We start from the raw sequence: 22,229 nt of genomic DNA, 5'->3' as shown, positions 1-22,229 counted from the left end.
TCTGTCAATGGTGAGAGAGGTTGTTCCAATGAGGTGACACTGGATAGAATTTGCTTCAAACACTTGTAAGCTGCATAAAGCTCAATCTGTCTTCCAAATGCAGTAAGCAACATCTTCTAACCTTGGAAAGTGAAGACCTATGCAACGGGAGCTTTTACAGACCATTTGCAGCTGTCAAGTTAGTAAATGATCCCACGCAGACACAACACCCGACCGCCTTACCTGACTTGATACTCGAGCAGCGGGGAAGCCATGGGTGAACTCTTCAAATCTAAAGGTGAGCTTAAAATAGTTTTTAAGTGCCTGTTAACAAGCTCTTAATCATCAAAATTGCCTCCCCTGCCGCTTGGTGTCAGGTCTGTTCCGCGATGACAGTTGCAACATCTGGGAAACTAGTGTCTTCTTCTTAGGCAGTCCCTTGGAACCGAGGATGACTTGCTTCCACATTAAAAATGAGTTTGCAGGTGACTGATGAGTCCAATGTGGGACCTACAGTCTCTGTCACAGGTGGGGCAGACGGTGGTTGAAGGGGCGGGTGGGTGGGCTGCTTGGGTTGACGTGCGCTCCTTCCGCTGTTTGCGCTTGGCTTCCGGCGAAGAGACTCGAGGTGTTCGGCGCCTTCCCGGATGCTTCTCCACTTTGTGCGGTCTTGGGCCAGGGATTCCCAGGTGTCGATGGGGATATTACACTTTTTCAAGGAGGCTTTGAGGGTGTCCTTGAAGCGTTTCCTCTGCCCACCTGGGGCTCTCTTGCCGTGCCGGAGCTCCGAGTACAGCGCTTGTTTTGGGAGCCTCATATCAGGCATGCGGACAGTGTGACCCGTCCATCGGAGCTGATTGAGCGTGGTCAAAGCTTCGATGCTGGGGATGTTGGCCTGAGCAAGAACACAGACGTTGGTGCACCTATCCTGCCAATGAATTTGCAGGATCTTGCGGAGGCAGCGTTGGTAGTAACTCTCCAGTGCTTTGAGGTGCCTGCTGTACATGGTCCATGTCTCTGAGGCATACAGCAGGGCGGGTAGCACTGCTGCTCTGTAGACCATGAGCTCAGTGCCGGGTTTGAGGTCCTGGTCTTCAAACACTCTTCCTCAGGCGACCGAAGGCGGTGTTGGACTTCGTCGTCGACGTCTGCCCTTGTTGACAGTAGGCTCCCAAGGTATAGAAAGTGGTTCACGTTGTCCAAGGCCTTGTCATGGATTTTGATAATCGGGGGGCAGTACTGTGTGGCGGGGGCAGGTTGGTAGAGGACCTTTGTCTTACGGATGTTTAGTGTAAGGCCCATGCTCTTGTACGCTTCGGTGAAGGTGTTGACGATGGTTTGGAGTTCGATCTCCGAGTGAGCGCAGACGCAAGCGTCGTCTGCATACTGTAATTCAATGACAGAGGATGGGACGACCTTGGATCTGGAGGCGACGGAAGTTGAACAGTTTCCCGTTTGTTCTGTAAATTAGCTCCACTCCAGTGGGGAGCTTACTGAGGGCGAGATGGAGCATTGCAGCAAGGAAGATAGAGAAGAGCGTTGGTGCGTGATACATCCTTGTTTGACCCCGGTTCGTACGTGAATTGGGTCTGTGGTGGAACCGTTGGTCAGGATCACGGCTTGCATGTCGTCGTGAAGCAGGCGGAGGATGGTGACAAACTTTTGAGGGCAGCCGAGTTTGAGGAGGACACTCCATAATCCCTCACAGTTGACAGTGTCGAAGGCCTTTGTGTGATCAAAGAAGGCCATGTACAGCGGTTGGTGCTGTTCCCTGCATTTCTCTTGTAATTGACGTGCGGTGAAGATCATGTCCATTGTACCCCTTAGTGGGCGGAATCCGCATTGCGACTCTGGGAGGAGCTCTTCGGCCACTGGGAGAAGGCGATTGAGGAGGGTTCTTGCGATGACTTTCCCTGTGGCAGACAGCAGGGAAACTCCTCTGTAATTACCGCAATCAGACATGTCACCTTTCTTGAAGATGGTCACAATTACGGTGTCTCTGAGATCCCCTGGCATGCTCTCCTCCTTCCAGATAAGAGAAATGAGTTCATGAATTCACGCCAGTAGTGCTTCTCCACCATGCTTTAGTGCCTCGGCGCAAATTCCTTCTGCTCCTGAGGCCTTGTTGTTCTTCAGTTGTCGGATGGCCTTTTCAACCTCATGCTGGGCTGGGGTTGTGCTGAGATGGTGGCGGGTAGCAGGCTGTGGGATGGAGTTGAGGACACTCGCGTCAAAGACAGAGTCGCGGTTAAGGAGATCTTCGAAGTGCTCCTTCCAGCGGGCACTGACTGCCTCTGTGTCCTTGATGAGTACCTCTCTGTTCTTGGCCTGCAGTGGTGTAGGGCTTTGGGTGCTTGGGCCATAGATGGTCTTGACTGCGCTAAAGAATCCACGCACGTCGTGGTTGTCGGCTAGCTGCTGGATCTCCTGCGCTTTCTCCACCCACCATCTGTTTTTTAGGTTGAGTTTTTTGTTGGACCTCGGCCTTCAGGCTTCTGTAGAGCTGCTTTCTTGCTCTCGAGTTCTGTTGCTGGTTCCAGATCAGGAATGCCTTGCGCTTGCGGCTTATTAGCTCCTGGATCTCCTGGTCGTTCTCGTCGAACCAGTCTTGGTGTTTCCTGGTCGAGTGACCGAGCGTCTCTTCACAGGTGCTGATTATGGAGGCCTTGAGTGCAGACCAGGCACTGTGTGCACTCTGTGTCTCTGCATCACTGGAAGTCGTCAGGTTGTTTGTGAGGCGCAGACTGAATAGGGCTTTCTTAGCGGGGTTTTTGAGTGCTCCAGCGTTAATTTTCCTGCGGCATTGATTCTGTTGCCGCTGCTGTTTTGGGGCTACATTGATGGAGATGACAGAGCGGATTAGGCGGTGGTCTGTCCAGCAGTCATCAGCTCCTGTCATGGCACGGGTGATGCGGACGTCCTTGCGGTCCCTCGCTCAGACAATGATGTAGCCCCAGCAGATGCCAGTGCTTGGAGCGAGGGTGCCGCCATGAAGCCTTGTACTTGTCTCTCTGACGGAACAAGGTGTTGGTTATGACGAGGCCATGTTCTAAGCATTTCGACAGGAGGAGGGTACCATTGGAGTTGGCTTTCCCTACCCCCTCTCTGTCGATCACACCTCCCCAGAGGTCTGTGTCCTTTCCAACTCTGGCGTTAAAGTTGCCAAGGAGGATCAGCTTGTCGCCCGTTGGAACTCGTGACAGGGATTGTTCGAGGCTGGAGTAGAATTCCTCTTTGGTCTTGTCTGTGGCTTCCAGTGTTGGGGCGTACACACTGATGACTGTAGCGCACTGGTTCCGGGCTAGGGTGAGCCGAAGAGTCATGAGGCACTCATTTATACCGCTAGGAGAGTCTCTGAGATACCCAGCCAGTTCATTTTTTATGGCGAAGCCTACCCCATGGAGGCGGCATTCTTCTTCAGGTTTGCCTTTCCAGAAGAAAGTGTAGCCACCACCTTGCTCCTTAAGCTGGCCTTCCCCTGCCTGCCGGATCTCACTTAGGGCGGCGATGTCAATGTCGAAACGTCTGAGTTTCCATGCAACGATAGCAGTACGGCGTTCCAGTCTGTCACTGTTGGGGTTGTCCATGAGGGTCCTGACGTTCCAGGTCCCGAACTTCATTTTAAAGGGTGGAAGATGCCTGCGCATGAATTCGTTTAACGTGGGGTGGCTGTTGCACACCAACTACCACACTGGCTTGACAGAGCAAGGTCTTGGTCCAATGGCAAGGGGATCCAAGACGATTGGAGACCAGGCTCTGCTACAACGGCCTAGCACACACACACAAACATACTGCTACTGTCCTCCTCCCTCCTTCCCGCAGGTCCTCTCAGCCTGGGTTTCGTAAGATGCATTGTGGTCCTCCTGACCTTGCTGTTGGCCCGTGCTGCACCTCTTCCCTGGGCCCCGACCCCGCTGCACCACTCCTGGGCCTTGACCTTGCTGCTGGGCTCATCCTCGCTCCTGGGTCCCAGCCTCGGACATGAATGATAGCGTGGTGGTGGGTTGACAGCGGGTTCCCTAAGTGGTGGGTTGACAGCGGGTTCCCTAACTGCTGTCAAAAAAAAAATCCCACCCGACCCACCACCAAACGCGCCCGCTGACCCCAGAAAAATTCGCCCTGCATGTCTCATTAACACTTCTTCAATGTGATTGGTTAAGGAAATACACAGTTGCTTGCCCTGTCACATAGGTCCCAGATCCCCTGTAGAGGGCGCTGTGCCCAAGTGGCTTTCTAATCACAGCAAGTCACAGTGGAAAAAACCCATAGAAAGTATGTGGGCAAGTGTAATGAATAATTGGTGCTGTTGTTCGTCGCTGACCACAAAATCCAAGCCCATTATTACTGACTTTCAGTGCAATTGATGGGTCAGAAAGCACACTAAAGCAGGGAGTGGTGGGTGTTAGGTGACGATATTTTCCAAGGACCTAACAAGTGAATGGGAAGTTAAAAATCGGGTCATAATTGGAGGCAATGAAGATGGGCTTTTTAAGGGGCAGGGTGACATTAGAATTTTTGATGGTAGGGGAACCATCCCTGAGGAAAGGGTATGGTTAACTATGTGTGCAAACACTGGACCGGAGAGATAGTTGGCTGGGTAGCGGGAGTGGGGTGCTGGGATTGGAGGAGGAATTAGTTGGTCTTATGGAGAAGATTCATTTACTGATTTGGGGAGGGGTGAGGGAGAAGATGGGGAGAGACTAAAGATTATTCTGGGGTGAGAGTTGAAGAAAGGAGGATGTGGCAATGGAATGGATAATATTCATGATGATCATAGGTGAGGGTGGATGAGAGATATTGAAGGAGGCAGTATGTTGTGGAGAAGAGGAAATTGTTGTCCTCATCTTCCTTAAACAAGACCCTTAAAGTGCACATAAATACTGTTTTATATTTGTTTTTTATCTAAATAGGTAAATACAATGGAAGCTGTTTTTTTGACAACGAGATAATGATACTTGTATATTTATTGATCTGAAGGAATTTTCCTGACTGTATAATAAGCATGTGTTACTTGACAAGTCTCAAAGTTGCGTGTTCCTTTAAGCAATATTTACTGCTGCTACACTAATAAGATGATTTTTGATATTTAAACAGATTGATCTTGGGATCATGTAATCAGTAATCTAAGTCAGTAATTTAATCAAGAGGTCGATAGGATATTTAAAACATAGTACATATAGAGATATAATTACAATTTTCTTGAGAAATAATTTACAATTACCAGAAAATTATATATTAGTGAAAGAAATGTATTGAATAGCATGTCAATTCTATATGAGTAGGAATTATCTTTCATAATGCAGGGTCTAGCATGTCGTGAAATTATATATAACTCATCATACACACGGGCTGTCATAATTGAAAATATTTTCAATTTTTACCTTAAAATTCAATCAAATATTGTGATGTTTCTCCCACAGTATATGGAACACAATGGATGTGAAAGACAATTAGAAAACAAAACTTTTTAACCAAATATTTTTCAATATGTATGAAATATCTTCACTAGTGGGATAACCAAGCACTGCTTATGATGCCAGTTATTAGGAAAATTGACACATGAAAATATTGGTTACATTTCACATCTAATTACCAATTATCGTCGTCTCTGAATCAAAGGTGTGAATTCAAACCCCATTCCAGGACTTGGAACATATAAGGGTCGATTTTCCACTGATTAGTGCTTGGGGAACAAATTCCCTGGATGCCAGGCCCTCTCCAGTTGGAGTGGGGTAGAGAATAGTTCTGCAGTTTCAGGGAGGTTGAAACAGGGATCAATTGGAGATTTTTGGACAACTACTAGAAGGCTCCAACTGCAGTGGTCACTGCCACAGGCCTTTCGCACTGCGCCCTCCCGAGGGCGGACTTGTGCCAGATGTATGACCAGGCCACTGAAATTACACTGCACCAAATTTGGGTTTACTGAGGCCTGGATATGTGCAACACACTTCTGGGGTGCTGTGCCTATCCAGTACTCAGGTACAGGAGGGTAGGGTCAGAAATATTGGCTCTATATTCTCGACTGATATTTCAATGCAATACTAAGGGAATGCTGCCTCCTTTCATATACGACATGAAATTGAGGCACCGTCTGCCTGTTCCCATGAGTCAGATGGACGTTAAAGATCTCATGGAACTATTTGAAGAGGAGCAGGGAATCCTCCTGGTGTCTTGACCACCATTCCTCCCTCAACAAATACCACCAAAAATAAATTATCTGGTATTTGATCTCATTGCTGTTTGTGGGACCCCACTGTGTGCAAAATGACTGCTGCGTTTACTCCCACAACAAAGATGATTGTACAATGTAACCATGTAAAGTGCTTTGGGACATTTGAAAGCTGCGATAAGGCACTATATAAATACAACTCTTTCTGTATGGCCTGAAATATTATAAATGACCACAGTTAACACTACAAAAGCTTACCTTTCTTTTGACAAACTTGTCCCAATAATTGTTAGGGAAGGATCTGTAATAGTTGTAAGAAAATTGTTAGTTCAATGTAAAACGTGTAGTTCAACTATTCATCATCTACCACTCATCAGGAGTAATTTTAACTTTGGTTGATGGCATAAAACAAGCAATCTCAGATTGGCCACCTATTATACACCCACTGAAATTAATGGAAAAGCGGGCGGGATGTATAATGGGTGGCTGATCTGATAGTGTCGTTGTTACACCATCGCCCAAAATTTAAATTACCCCCTTAGAACCTTCACTCAGCTCATTATCTATCATATTCAATCTATCTCCGCACCTGGGTGTCATTGGACGTCACTTGTGCAAAGGGCAACCTCTTCAAATACCCAAACACCCCCTTCAATCAAAATCATTCTCTTAACTCAATTTACCTTCCACAAAAACTTCTACTATTCTTCAAGGACAGAACATTTATAGGGACAAGGCACCTACACCTCTCATCATCATGACATGCATGGCCTCATGAGGAGTAGGTCTCCATAACACTCACAGGCTTGTAAGATTGTTTTCTCTCCCTCCAAAGGGAAGTGTGCCAGATAACCTGCATTTAACACTGTATACAACATTGTATACTGCCCCCACATCCTTCCAAAATGGGTGGTTATTCAGAGGAAAATCCAGGCCTTCTAATCTTGTAGTTCGTTCTCTTGATTGAAATTTACTGTCTGGGTTCACACGTAAAGAATAATCATGGGGGCGAAGTATGAGACAGGGATCAGTGACCGTGAAATATTCCCCAGTATTTCAAAAACTATCTTTGAATATGCAGATGGACATCGCAAATAAGACTTTTTTGGTGGAAATATCTCTGGATCTAATATCTTTAAATCAGTATAAAGATCATTATTATAACAGTGAGGTGGAACTGAGGACAATCAAAACTGGATATGGCTTCTAGAACCTAGTTTTGGAGTTTTCTCTCAGCTATGATGATTTATTCTGTTTTAAAATTATATAGTTGTCATTGCATGGGGAGGATACATTTACCATAACTGCATGCACAAGACATTAAACTGCGCTTATAACTAGCAATGTGGTAATGTGGTTATTCAACCAGTAATGATGATGATATGGAGTCATGCTATGCAGATAGCTCTTCCTGCTTGCACTGCTGTGGGGAGGTGACAAGGAGAGGACAGGAGGGAGGAGAAACAAATCCGAGAGAGCATCATTCTCGAGTTGCTCTGTTGCACCTGTTCAGTGTGGCCCTGGTGGATACCAAGGTGCAGGTTGCCTATCCACTCTCTGGAAATTGCTGCGCGATCCAAAGAGACCCAAAATAAAGGGAGTTTACCTTAAAATAGTAATAAAAACCTCTTAACCAAAGCCTTTTTTCTCATATAACTGCTGATGAATCGAAATGGACAATGACAAAAAACGAACATGCTTCAGAACAAGTAGCTTGAAACCTATAGAACTAAAATGTGTTTGTGTTTTTGTGTGCAAATACAAATGCATTATTTGAACTTAATTTTTTTTTACATACGGTGTGTTGATGAGAAGCCGATCCCATTGTCCTTTAATGTCATCATCAGATGGCTGCTCTGTAATGTACAGACCATCAAACTCCAGCTTTCTGGCAATCTCTTTTTCACGCTTGAAGATTACAAGGGGGACCTTTGAACATATTAAATTAATAAAATTAGTTTCTGGCATTTTGGTGTGTGTAAAGAAAATTGTGATTCAGAAAAGAATGCTTCAGTGTAAGCTTCAAACATTACTTGTTGACTGCATAACCTACTATTTTTAATACGTGGATAAAGGCATTCTTAGCCATCAATTAGAATTGATGTTACTGCAACAACAAATTGCATTTATATGGCCCCTTTAACGTAGTTAAATAAGACGCTTCACAAGAGTGTAATCAGACAAAAAATGACCCGAGCCAAAGAAGGAAACATTAAGACAGGCGACCAAAAGCTTGGCCAAAGAGTTAAGTTTTAAGGAGCATCTTAAAGAAGAGAGGTGAAGAGGCAAAGTGGTTTCGGGAGGGAATTCCAGAGCTTAGTGCCTAGATGGCTGAAGGCACGGTTGCCAATGGTGGGGCGAAGGAATATACATTCCATTGAGAAATAAAAACTTCACGGGAAAAATGTGCCATCCGTGGCTAACTAAAGAAGTTAAGGATACTACTAGATTAAAAGAAGAGGCTTATAATGTTGCAAAGAACAGTAGTAAGCCTGAGGAGTGGGAGAGCTTTAGAAACCAGCAAAGGATGACCAAAAAATTGATAAAAAGGGAGAAAATAGAATGAGAGTAAATTAGCAAGAAATATAAAAACAGATTTTAAGAGCTTCTATAAGTATGTAAAAAGGAAGAGAGTAGCAAAAGTAAGCGTTGGTCCCTTAGAGGCTGAGACAGGAGAAATTGTATTGGGGAACAAGGAAATGGCAGACGCTTTAAACAAAAAAATTGTATCTGTCTTCACAGTAGAAGACACAAAAAGTATACTAAAAATAGTGGGGAATCAAGGAGCTAATGAGAGCGAGGAACTTAAAGTAATTAATATCAGTAGAGAAAAAGTACTTGAGAAACTAATGGGATTAAAAGCCGACAAATCCCTTGGACCCGATGGCCTACATTCTAGGGTTCTAAAAGAGGTGGCTGCAGAGATAGTGGATGCATTGGTTGTGATCTTCCAAAATTCCCCAGATTCAAGAAAGGTCCCAGTGGATTGGAAGGTAGCAAATGTAACCCCGCTATTCAAGAAGAGTGAGAGAGAAAACTGGGAACTACAGGCCAGTTAGCCTGACATCTGTCATTGGGAAAATGCTGGAATCCATTATTAAGGAAGTGGTAACTGGGTACTTAGAAAATCATAACATGATTAGGCATAGTCAACATGGTTTTATGAAAGGTAAATCGAGTTTGACAAATGTATTAGACTTTTTTGAGGATGTAACTAGCAGGGTAGATAAACCAGTGGATGTAGTATATTTGGATTTCCAAAAGGCATTCGATAAGGTGCCACATAAAAGGTTAAGCAAGATAAGGGTATATGGGGTTGGGGGTAAGGTATAAGCATGGATAAAGGATATGTATACTGACAGAAAACAGAGAGTAGGGATAAACGGGTCATTTTCAAATTGGCAGGCTGTAACTAGTGGGGTGCCGGAAGGATCAGTGCTTGGGCCTCAGCTATTTATAATCTATATTAATGATTTAGATGATGGGACTGAGTGCAATGTATTCAAGTTTGCTGATGATACAAAGCTAGGTGGAAAAGCAAGATGTGAGGAGCACGCAAAGAGCCTGCAAAGGGATATGGACAGGTTAAGTGCGTGGGCAATAAAGTGGCAGATAATGTGGGGAAATGTGAGGTTATTCACTTTGGTAGGAAGAGTAGAAAAGCAAAATATTTTTTAAATGGTGAGAAACTATTAAATGTTGGTGTTGAGAGAGATTTGGGTGTCCTAGTATAAGAAATACAGAAAGTTAGCATGCAGGTACAGTAAGCAGTTAGGAAGGCAAATGGCATGTTGGCCTTTATTGCTAGAGGGTTGGAGTACAAGAGGAAGGAAGTCTTGCTACAATTGTACAGGGCTCTGGTGAGACCACATCTGGAGTACTGTGCACAGTTTTGATTGTCTTATTTAAGGAAGGATATAGTTGCCTTAAAGACGGTGCAACGAAGGTTCACTAGATTGATCCCTGGGATGAGAGAGCTGTCCTATGAGGAGAGATCGAGTAGATTGGGCCCACACTCTCTGGAGTTTAGAAGAATGAGAGGTGATCTCATTGAAACATATAAGATTCTGAGGGGGATTGACAGGGTAGATGCTGAGAGGTTGTTTCACTTGGCTGGAGAGTCTAGAACTAGGGGGCATAGTCTCAGGATAAGAGGTTGGCCTTTTAAGACTGAGAGGAGGAGGAATTTCTTCACTCAGAAGGTTGTGAATCTTTGGAATTCTCTGCCCCAAAGTGCTGTGGATGCTCAGTCGTTGAGTATATTCAAGGCTGAGATAGGTAGATTTTTGGACTCCAGAGGAATTAAGGGACATGGGGATAGGGCAGGAAAGTGGAGTTAAGGTCAAAGATCAGCCATGACCTTATTGAATGGCAGAGCAGGCTCGAGGGGCAGTATGGCTTACTCCTGCTCCTAATTCTTATGTTCTTATGTAAGTGTGAATACATAAAAGGCCTGAATTGGAGGAATGCAGAATTCTCAGGAGGGTTGTACGGCTGGAGGGGGTTACAGAGTTAGGGAGGGGCGAGGCCATGGAGAGATTTGAACACGAGGACAAGAATTTTAAAATTGAGGCGTTGGTGGATTGGGAGCCAATGTAGGTCAGCGAGCAGAGGAGTGATGGGTGAACAGGACTTGGTGCGAATTAGGATACGGGCAGCAGAGTTTTGGACAAGATCAAATTTATGCAGGGTTGCAGATGGGAGGCCGACCAGGAGAGTATTGGAATAGTCAAGTCTTGAAGTAACAAAAGCATAGATGAGGGTTTCAGCACCAGGTGGACTGAGGCAGGAGCGGAGACAGACGATATTACTTACGTGGAAGTAGGCGGTCTTTGTAATGGAGAGGATATAGGGTCAGAAGCTCAGCTCAGGGTCAAATAGGATGTCAAGGTTGCAAGCAGTCTGGTTCAGCTTGAGACAGTGGCCAAGGAAGGGAGGGGGATGGAATCAATGGCTAGGGAACGGAGTTTGTGGCAGGGACTGAAGACAATGGCTTCGCTCTTCCCCATATTTAATTGGATTAAATTTCATCTCATCTGGGACTGGATGTTGGACAAGCAGTCTGACAACACCGAGGTAGTGGAGAGGTGTTGGTGAGGTAGAGCTGGCTGTTGTCAGCATACAGATGGAACCGGACATCATGTTTTCGGATTATGTTACCGAGGAGCAGCATGTAGATGAGAAATAGGAGGGGACCAAGGATAGATCCTTGAGGGAGTCCAGAGGTCACGATGTGGGAGTGGGAAGAGAAGCCTTTGCAGGAGTGGCTTTGGCTATGACTGGATAGGCAAGAGTAGAAACATGTGAGGGCAGTCCCACTCAGCTTGGCAATGGAAGTGAGGCATTGTAGAAGGATCCTGTGGTCAACCATGCAGGCTTCTAGAACCTTCTGGTTTGCAGATTTTTAAATGGTGACAGAGTATTTTTAAAATACTGACAAGCTAAAAACAGTGGAGGTCATAAGAAATTTAGGGATCCATATACATAGATCACTAAAATGCAGTGGTCAGGGACAAAAAATAATCAAAAAGGCTAATAGAACGTTAGCCTTTATATCTAGAGGGTTAGAATATAAAGGGTAGGAAATTTTGCTACAGCTATACAAAGCCCTGGTTAAACCACATCTGGGCACTGTTCTGGGCACCACACCTTAGAAAGGATATATTGGTTTTGGAAGGAGTGCAGAATGTTACCAGGCTTCCAAGGGTTAAATTATGAGGAGAGATTACATAAACTAGGCTTCTATGTCCTGGAATATAGAAGATTAATTGGTGATTTGATTGAGGTTTTAGGATTTTGCAAGTAATTGATGGGGTAGATAGAGAGAGAATTTTTCTGCTGGTGGCGGAGTCTAGGACAAGGGGACGTAACCTTAAAATCGGAGCCTGGCCATTCAGGAGAGAAGTTAGAAAACACTTCTTCACACAAAGGGTGGTAGAAGTGTCAAACTCTCCCACAAACAGTGGATGCTAGCTCAATTAATAATTTTAGATCTGAGATCGATAGATATTTGCTAGACAAGAGTATTAATGGATATGGCGCCAAGGCGGGTGGATGGAGTTAGAATACAGATCAGCAATGATCCCACTGAACGATGGAACAGGCTTGAGGGTCTGATTGGCCTCCTCCTGTTCTTATGTATGACTGAACTATACTGCCTTTACCAGCTGTCTTCTCTGAGGCCGTACTCATTGAATGACAATCTTTATTTGCATTAGTAATTTTTCTTCATTCCTAATATCATATGACACATGGAATTCAGTGACTCCTTACTGCCTAATGTAAAGTTTTAGTTCAGGAAAAATTGATGGGTGAAGGCAAGTCACAAGCATTTAACACTTACACACACTGATACTTTTGCTCTATTATACAACATTTCAGGTATGTAATGCCACACTATACCTATTTTGTATTTTTATTACAGAACCACTGTAATGTTACCCAAGGCTCCTACTGCATGTGCATTTTAAACTGCAGTTTGCAACTTTGGTTCCGTCTGCCATAAACGGCTATGAAAGTTACATACTAAGTAATGAGCGCAAAACCAGATACAAAAGCAGCAGTGCCGTCTCCAAAATGGTAGCAACCATTGGTGGCAGTGCTCTGAAATAAATATTGGACTTCTTTGGGTACGAGCCCTATTGCACCCCAGCATATGAGAGATTGTGCTTCCTATTGTGTTTGACGGCGAGGGGATGCTCTGTACATAGGAGTGATGCTCATATTTTGCTGCCTCTACAGAGGTCAGTGGGAGCATTTCAACTACTCAGCCTGCTTCTTGCTTCCTCTTCTTCCCTGGCTCCTTTCAAAACCACCTCACAATGTAAATGGGGTGATTTTATCAGTTAGCAGGACTGAACATTTGGATGGCAGAACCACTTCCTGAAGAGGTGTAAAGTGATAAATCACTGTACTTCAGGCTTTTCAAAGTGGGAGAGTTTGAAAGATGCTGTACTCTACCTTCAATATGTAGTACCCTATGACACAAAGGCTTGAGATGATAGTGTGAATAATTGCAAGAAATGTCAGCATTGGGGCCATGTATCCAGTAGTCTCCTGTAACACGTAGTAATCTACATTATCATCATTCCAGAAACTGAAATCACCATCATCATCATCAGCTGGCGGGTCAGTCACCTTAAAGGAAAAAAAATAAAAACAAAATGCTTCTGAAATTATGACGTATTTCATGCTAAAGCAAACATTAAAAAATATATTTTCAACTTTGTAAAGTTTCTGGGGGAAAAATTCAGTTGGTTAGCACCTCCTGTTAGTGCCTGGCGGGGGCGCTAATTGGGCTCTGATGCAGTAGTGCCTGGGCGAGGTGAATCCAGCGACGCACGCCAAATACAGCCCCCACCCCCCCACCCCCATAGCGCTGCCGCTATGAATTACTGCCGGGGACCTCAGCACCAGGCAGATCGTGACGTCAGTGGCTGCCTCGCCGCGACAGGGAGAGGAGGCGTCAAACAGGCGGATGCCGGCTCCAGGGGCGCTACCTAAAGGGATCATGAGTAATGAGTCGCAGCTGTCAGGTTAGTGCTGTTTCACTGCTTCCTTGTTAGTCTGACATTGAATTAAACTGTTGCACAGTCATTTAAAGGTTGTTTAGTATCAGGAGTGTTGTGGCCACTAACAATTAGTTACATTTATTCTCACTGTAGTGTATGTAACCGTTCCACCTTTAAGAGAACTATTTTAAGGGTTGCACTACTTTATCTTGGCTGCTGTATACTGTAATACCGGTGGTGACCACACCGGTATATAAGTGCTGTGTAATGATTTATTGGGCAGTTCCGCCCTGACCTTCGACTAGTAAAGACCTGTTAAAAGTTACTCTTGTGGTCTGTGTAGTAATTCTCAATATAACACACAGACTTAACAGTGGCGACGAGTACGATCTTACCCTGCGGCAGAGATACATCCAAGGCAGTTGACGGGCGTTGAGAAGAGGCATCCGCCCTCATCATTCTGCTGAGAAAAGACTCGGGTCTGCAGAGCAAAGGAAGAATTCTGACACGAAGCCTTCCATCAGCAACAGGCAGTGATCATCCCTTCTTTCACGGTGGTGGGTAAGCCGATCAGCGACGAGCAGCAAGTCGGCCACGTTGGCTGGAAGTAGGGGAGGGAAAAACGGAGGATATAAGGGCGGAGAACTCGACCACGGCCGGGGAAAAGAGCTGGACAGAAGTCGGGGCCAGAGGCGCCGAGACTGGGGCAGCGTAAGGCACGGAAGCCGCGGTGAATGCAAACGCAGCCGGTGAGAGAGACCGGGCTGCAAGCGGGCTGGGAGACGCAACAGCGTCGAGAGAGAGCTCGACCGCGACCGGTGAAGAAGGCCGGGCAGCTACCGAGGCCGCGAGGCGCAGCGACCGGGACAGCGTAAGGCACGGGAGCCGCGGTGAATGCAAACGCAGCCGGTGCGAAAGACCGGGCTGCAAGCGGGCTGGGAGACGCAACAGCGTCGAGAGAGAGCTCGACCGCGACCGGTGAAAAAGGCCGGGCAGCGACCGGGTCAGCGTAAGGCGCAGGAGAAATTTTTTTTTTTTAAACCGCGGAGAACTCAGCCGCAGCCGGGGGAAAGGACCGGACTGCAAGAGGGGCTGGGAGGCACGATTCGAAAACCGCCGGGGAGGGCGAACGCAGCAATACGGCAATCGCCATTACAGCCAGCGGGGGAGAAAGGCAAACGCGGGAAGCCGCCATTTTCGTAGGCGGGGGAAGAAGACAAGCGCGGGAAACCGCCATTTTGAAAAAAAAAGAAAAGAAAAATTTCTTTTTGTTTCTCAAGATTGCGAGGATGCCTAAGCGTGGTAACATCAACGATTTCGATCCCGATGTTGAAGATTGGGCCACGTATGTAGAACGCATAGAGATATATCGTAAGGCAAATAAAATATCAAATAAAGATAAAGCACTAACCTTACTAAACTCAATGGGTGCGAAGACATACGGGCTATTGAAGCATCTTCTATCACCAGCTAAACCGGCGAATCAGGCTTTCGCTAATATTGTTGCTGTCCTGAGAAATCATTTGAACCCCACACCGCTGATGTTAGCGGAACGATTTAAATTTTATGCGAGAACGCAACGGAAAGAGGAAAGCAACGCAGAGTATTTAATTGAACTGCGTAAGCTAGCGAAATACTGCCAGTTTGGGGAAAGTCTGACAGAGGCACTACCTGATGGAGGTCCACCACTTCTGGGACGGGAGTGGATCAGGAAAATAAATATGGACTGGCACTCCCTAAAAGCAATGACGGTAGATTCCGGAAAAAGAAAAGATGTCAAACCTGAACGATTGTCCAGAATATTGGATGAGGGCACATGCAGCAGTGACAGTGACAAAGCAGAGAGTGAGAACTCGGTGAAGACAATCAGCTCAGACTCTGGAACTGATGATGGTAAGACCAGCCCATGTGCAAAAGACAAGTCTAAAATGGACTTGCAGTCTAATGATGGAAAAACGAAGGAGTGCATAAATGCTTCAGAAGAGAACAAAGTATCAGAACAGAATTCCACTGAACAACAACAACATAGTTTGACAGAGAATTCTGAGTCTGTCCAGTCTACAGACATGCACATTTCTGAGGAACACCGGGCTTGAACTCAACTCAATTTCAAACTGCAACAGCAATTAGAACAAATGATTCGCCGTTTTGAGCAAAAGAGGAATGCAAAGAAAAAGTTCTTTGACACAGAGTTGGAGAATCTGGGAAGACAGCAGAAGCAGCTGATTGAGAAAATGAATCAGGAACACACAAACCGTCTGCACGATGAGGCCAAACGAATCAAAGCTGAGCAAGAAAGGGAATATGTCAAATTCATCGATCAGTTGAAAGCGCACCCTTTTGTGTGCAGTGTCAGCAGTAATAAGCCACTCAGGGAATTGGTGGCAGAGGCAAAAGCGGAAGTGATGGTGGAAATAGAAGACAATAGAGAAGAAGCAGAAGATGATGACTCATCTGAACCATTATCACCCCTACCAGGTCACGCACGTGGTCCCTCCGAACTGAGCCAAATCAGTCTGGAAGTAGAAAAACTTCCCAAGGTACTCGAGCCTTTAGAAGTCAGCAATGCTGGTTCTGAAGTTACGAAAGTTCAAGCTGTTAAGTCCAGTGAAGGACTATTAGATGAGTCACCCCAGCAACGAGAACCTACTACACCACCGAAAACTACTACACCACCGAGGCGTTATCCGGACCGAGTCAGGAAGCCTCCAGAGAGACTGAATCTGTGAACTGTTTTTACATGAAGTTGTGTATATATGTTATGATGTTATGTTTAATGGGGAATATATACTGTTAAGCTAAAAAGGGAGGATTGTAGTGTATGTAACCGTTCCACCTTTAAGAGAACTATTTTAAGGGTTGCACTACTTTATCTTGGCTGCTGTATACTGTAATACCGGTGGTGACCACACCGGTATATAAGTGCTGTGTAATGATTTATTGGGCAGTTCCGCCCTGACCTTTGACTAGTTAAGACCTGTTAATATTTACTCTTGTGGTCTGTGTAGTAATTCTCACTATAACACACAGACTTAACACTCACAACATATCAAAGTGCTACACTTGGTTACATTAATGGGGGCTGTACTGGCAGTCGACCTTGCCCTCCAGGATCTACGATGGAGGGAATGGAGGCAGCGAGAAAGATTGGAATGTGTGGCCAGAGGGAGGAGAAGGGCCATGAGGGCAGCTTGAGTCATCCAGCTCCTTCTCCTTGACCTGCTGCTGCTGGCTGAGATGGCTGCACAGCCAGCAATGATGAGAATGAGGTTCTGCAGCATCAATGAACCTCCCCTTTAAGAACTGGAATGCGCCTGTGGCAATGATGACTTGTGATTAGACTGCACCTGATATTGGTCAGTGCTTCGAGTTTAACACCACTGAGCCCAAAAAAACCAAAAAAACAAACAAAAAAAAAAAGCACCACTGAGCTAGGCCATTAGCGCTTGATTTAGTGCTCCAATCCTTTCTTTGTGCAATGAGACTCAATTTTGTGTGCAGTGTGATTCATTAGCACCTGGCGCTAATTCTCAAACTTTTCAAAAGTTACCACCCATTCCTGGGCTATAATGAATTTCTCCCCCTCTATTTTTAATCAAGACAAACTGTTTCGGAAATAAAAACATAAAATGCTATGAGTAAACAGTAGCTCTGTCCACATTCTGAAAAGAATAAAAAGATATGAATGTTTCTATCAGCTGAAATGTTTTTTCATTTTTATTTTTCATCTGAAATACTGCTAGACCTGTTTCATTCTAGAATTTTCTGTTTTCTCTCTTCATTTCTATTTAAATTCAGTTCTGACTTGGTAGATCCTTGTTAAAAGGCTTAATGTTCAGGGGTGGCACAGCATGCTGGAGTTTTAACAGCTGGGTTTACAGCTACAATTCCCTTGGTGAATTCCTGATCTTGGTAATGCCATTGTTGCCGAGACTGAATGGAAGATTCAGCATGTTACTAAACCGTTTTAGTTAAGATCAATTTACTGTCTTTTTTAAATATAACCTGTATGATTTCCTAAGGTTAAATCATCCAACTGGCTGTGCCAAGTTATTGTTAGTTTCAATTCATAAGAACGTAAAGTCCAGTGTGAGAAAAGGGCATCAGACCCACTCATCCCGAGCCCATAAAATGATTATTCTGTCATGGACCTCCTTTTCACACAACCTACTGATTTTTTTTATTTTTATAAAGTGACCCCAATTTCCATCTCCCATTGTTCCTGGAAAAAAATCAGGTGGTGCTCCCTAAATCCTTAAAACACTCAATCTCTCCTCAACAGATATCAATCCTTTAAAATTGGACTTTGAAGCCATTACCATCTCTGATAATCTGTCTTCTATACAGTGGGAAAAGTTTTTTTCTAATCTCTGATCTTGTTTGATACTTGTGAGCTTCGTACCATTCTATTGTTATGAACTAACATAAATAGCTTGCTTCCTTCAATCCTATCTTACGTCTTTAAAGACCTCTATCATTTCTCCACTCATTTTTGCCAGAGAAACGAAGACTAAGCTCAATCACTTGAGCCGCTTTATAACTTAATTTCCTAAGGATGGGAATCACTTTGTTCAGTCTTCTCTGAATCCTTTCTAATGCATCTGTATTGTTTGGCCGTAGAGTGATCAAAACTGCACACCATGTGCCAGATCTAGCCCCACCCTTGATTCATAGGAACATAAGAATTGCTAGTTGAAGAAAGAGCAAGGTCCATCTGGTTCACCCTCTACTATCCTGGTAGTCACATGATACAATGATAATGGAGTGATTGATTAATCATAGCAATCAATCTCTATCAATTAGTCTACAACATACCCAGACATGACATGAGGAAAACTGCAGTGGTGGAGAGCCTTGGGAACCATTGCTCCAAAGTCACCTGTTGCTTCCAAGAATGCATGTCTCAAATTACTCACATGCACACAGGAAAATAATTAACTACTGCATACTTCATGAAAAATTCAAATTGAATTTTTTCGTATACTCTGGCTAACATGCTATTTAGAAAAAGGAACAGTCTACTCCTACACTATCTTTGCACTAAAAAATTTAAATTATGCTTAAGGAAGTAAAACAGTACTGGAAATTTTTTTAAAGTGTAGTTTGAATTCATATTATGTAGTAATTTGAATTCATACCTAGTTATTTGAATTTCACAACTTCAAATGATCAGGAATAGACTGTATATACTAACTTCCCTTTAGTTTAAAGCATTAAAAGCCATTGGGAGAGGGTGCTGCCGTAAACATCGCCCTGACTGCACCTGTCCTTTCACCTCCCCATACTACTGTTTGCCCATTTTCCTGTGATACCTGGAGCTAGGGTGCCCACTTCTCTGCTCCAACTACTGGTCCCCTCTTCTTCGACTGATCCTTTGGGGGCCTGAAAATCATATAAAAATCTTTCCCAGTGTAAATTCTGTGACTTACTGTCCTAGTCCTACCTGCTAACATTGGGCCTGAATAGGCCTCTTATGGTTGAATTCTCATTGAAACTCTCACCACAAATACAATTTGTCTTAAGCTTGTGATCTGTTGGGTGATTTAATCTTCTCCGGTGTTTGATGGTTAGGAACTTGTTACTGCCGCACTCTTATTTTTCTGCTGCACAGTATGACATTTTCTTTTTCTTATTCTTTACTTGTAGTGTTGCTTGTTGCGAGTATATTAGTATGCAATGCAAAACTGCAATAATAAAAAAAGCAAAAAACAAATGTTCACGCTATTTTCAGTACCTTGTAGAAGAGCAGAATGAAGTTGATAGCAAATGCCACGAAGAGAGCTAGAAATCTCAGGTTGTAGAAGTTCCTGGCTAGATAATTCTGAAACCAAAATAATTCACTTGTGATGTACCAATATTTAAACAGAATCACAGACCAATTTAATTTGATATTTTACATGTGACTCCTATTTTATCGCATTCTTATATTATATGGAAGAAAATTCTTCCGTCTGCTGTAGAAACATTTGTATTGAAGTGTAACTTCTGCAGCAGCCACATCAACTTAAAATCATGGCAGTCTCTCTGGATTCCCACTGACAAAATAGGACGGGCGGTTGAAAGTGGATGGATTCACATCCTGTACCCGTATTCTGCAGCCATCTGGTGAAAGTTGCTGAAATGTTACTGAAGCTGGAGCAGCAGCTAATTTGATTCCCTTCAATCAGTAAAAAACCATGGCTTCAATCAGTGTGACGCTAAATAGAGAACCTTTTGTTGTCTGCAAAAAACCCAAGTGCATACATCAGCTGACGTTCGAATTCAGTCCCTACTCCATCAATCCTTTCTTGTAACAATTTAAAAATTGTTTAAATACAATCGAAACTGAAAAGTAGAAGCTAACAATGAACCTATGTAGAATGTTTGAGTTCAGTTACATAAAATAACTTTCTAATAAATACTGTCATATTTATACTCTTTCAATTTTGCACTTCAGCTGCCAAAGAATTGCCATCATAGCCCTGCCCATCAATCACCTAGCAGGATAGTTCTTTATCGATGATATCACAGCCTCAATTCAATGTAATTTCAGCCCAGGGATGTACTCATTTATTGAGGTGACAATATATTAGAAATATATACACTGATGACAGAGGAAAGGGTGGTCAATTAACATTGAGTTTTACATGTGCTTCATTGTGTATTTTATATCATTTGGATATCTTGATTAAAGTGTGTACATTGCGAGATTTACTACACCAGTGATTGTTTTGGCATTATGCAAAGCAAAGTGCACAGTCAATGTTGTAGCAAATTTCTCAAATACACGCACTTAGGAGTACATTTTTACTACTAAGTCAATAAATTGGAAATAATGTCTGAAATCCTAATTTATGTTCAAAATTCAATTTGTTATGCAAATTCATTTTAGTAAATATTCTGAACAAGTACAGGTGTGAGGGGGTTGGCAGTGGAGGTGACACTTTTGCTAAGTATGCAATTATTTGTAGTACATTGATGAGTTAGTATTAATGGAATATTAGTATGTTTTTGCCTAATCCCAAAATTCCTCTGGGAATCAAACTGGATCAACGCATGTTGCTGCAAAGACTGGGCTGGATTTTCCGGGAGGGGTCAGCAGGTGTGATCGGTGGCAGGCCATCTGGGAAAGTTTTTTTCCCCAGTGGGTTGGGACCCCGCTGTGAACCCGCTGCCATGTTGGTAATACATTAAAACTCGCTACTGCACTAGTTTTGACACCAGCAATCCTTGTGGCCCAAGGAGCTGGGTTGTGGATTGTTCAAACTTATTATAGCAGACGACCCGTACAACCAGCAGACGGAAAAGAGTTTCATCAAATTATTCCTGGCTGGATTTAAATTCAGTTTCCAGAGGTGAAAAGATAGTATTGTTGTGTCAGAGATTGTGACATTTCAGCCCTGGTCCTAGTAGGAATGGAGTACTGGAAAAGCTATATCTCAATTTGCAATCTTACTCAAAGATGAGTAACCAGAAAGTAGAAATATTTTCAATCCGTAGGTGTGCTTTTCAGCAGAATGGAATTCTGCACCTGCATCCTATGCTATACAACAGTTGGCATTTATGCAGCACCTTTAACATAGAAAAATGTTCCATGGTAGTTCACAGAGGCATTATCAGACAAAATGGATGCTGAGACAAAGATGGATATATTAGCAGTGGTGACCAAATGCTTGGTCAAAGAGCTGAGGAGAGGGATGTGGAAAAGCAGAAGGGTTTAGGAAGGGAATTCCAGTGTGAGGGACCTAAATGGCTGAAGGTATGCCTGCTAATGGTAGGCCAAAGGCAGGCGGAGGATGGACAAAAGGCCACAGTCAGGGAAAGAGCGAATTTGGGAAGGGAGGGGGAGGTTGTAGGGCTGGAGGAGTTTACAGAGATGGGAAGAGTGAGATCATGGAGGGATTTAAACATGAGGACGAGATTTTTTAAATTGGAGGCGTTAGGGGACCGGGAGCCAATGTAAGTCAGTAAGCACAGAGGGGTGTGATGGATGAACAGGATTTGGTGCATGTTAGGAAGCAGACAGCAGAGTTTTGGATGAGCTGAAGTTTATGGTGGGTGAAAGCTGGGAGACCAGTCAGGAGAGCATTGGCATATGGAGTCTGGAGGTAACAAGCTTATCATGATATGAAAAAAAATCCCCGTCCTAAAACAAGACATGTAACAAATTTCAACAGCTAAAAGCAAAATCATTTTCAAGGAATATCACGTTACTGCACAACTCCAGTGTTGCACCCCTTGTATGTAATATTGCTGCATTTAGTAAAGAGAAATGGGACAAAATTTAAGCTAAAACTTATTTTATATAATATATACTTATAGCATCAAACACACAACCTAAATACAAAACCTAGCCACGTACCACCATTTTGGTTTGGTAAATTTCCAGTCCCTCCCAGAAGTTTGCGAAGAACACCTCTGACTCTTTTTTGTTCTGTCCACGTCGTCTCTTCTTTTCCTTTTGCTCTTTTCCCTCACTTTCGATTGGCTGTTCCTCTTTGGCTTTGTCCTTCTTCTCGCCATCCTCTGTGCTATCAAGGCAAGAGCACACCAGGAAACAGAAGTCACTTACCTGGCAATAACTCATAATT

General features: G+C 43.9%; 1 protein-coding gene across 8 annotated transcripts in view; it reads right to left on the bottom strand.

Annotated features, from left to right (window-relative positions):
- LOC147109494 (ryanodine receptor 3-like) overlaps positions 1-22,229 on the bottom strand; it is a 506,629-nt gene that overhangs the window by 26,859 nt on the left and 457,541 nt on the right. For all 8 annotated transcript variants that reach the window (XM_086003490.1, XM_086003491.1, XM_086003492.1 and 5 more), the window contains 5 exons: positions 22,001-22,169; positions 19,394-19,480; positions 13,109-13,285; positions 7,947-8,077; positions 6,407-6,449 (listed from right to left, as the gene is read on the bottom strand). In XM_086003490.1, the coding sequence (XP_085859616.1) occupies positions 6,407-6,449; positions 7,947-8,077; positions 13,109-13,285; positions 19,394-19,480; positions 22,001-22,169 (607 nt within the window). The remainder of the gene's footprint in view (positions 1-6,406; positions 6,450-7,946; positions 8,078-13,108; positions 13,286-19,393; positions 19,481-22,000; positions 22,170-22,229) is intronic.

The sequence above is a fragment of the Somniosus microcephalus genome, chromosome 12 (genome assembly GCF_052327205.1).
Source record: "Somniosus microcephalus isolate GS21.2 chromosome 12, FLI_Smic_1.0, whole genome shotgun sequence".
NCBI classification, from domain to species: domain Eukaryota; kingdom Metazoa; phylum Chordata; class Chondrichthyes; order Squaliformes; family Somniosidae; genus Somniosus; species Somniosus microcephalus.
Note: the sequence above shows the minus strand (reverse complement) of the source record. Positions and strands in the feature narration are given on the sequence as shown.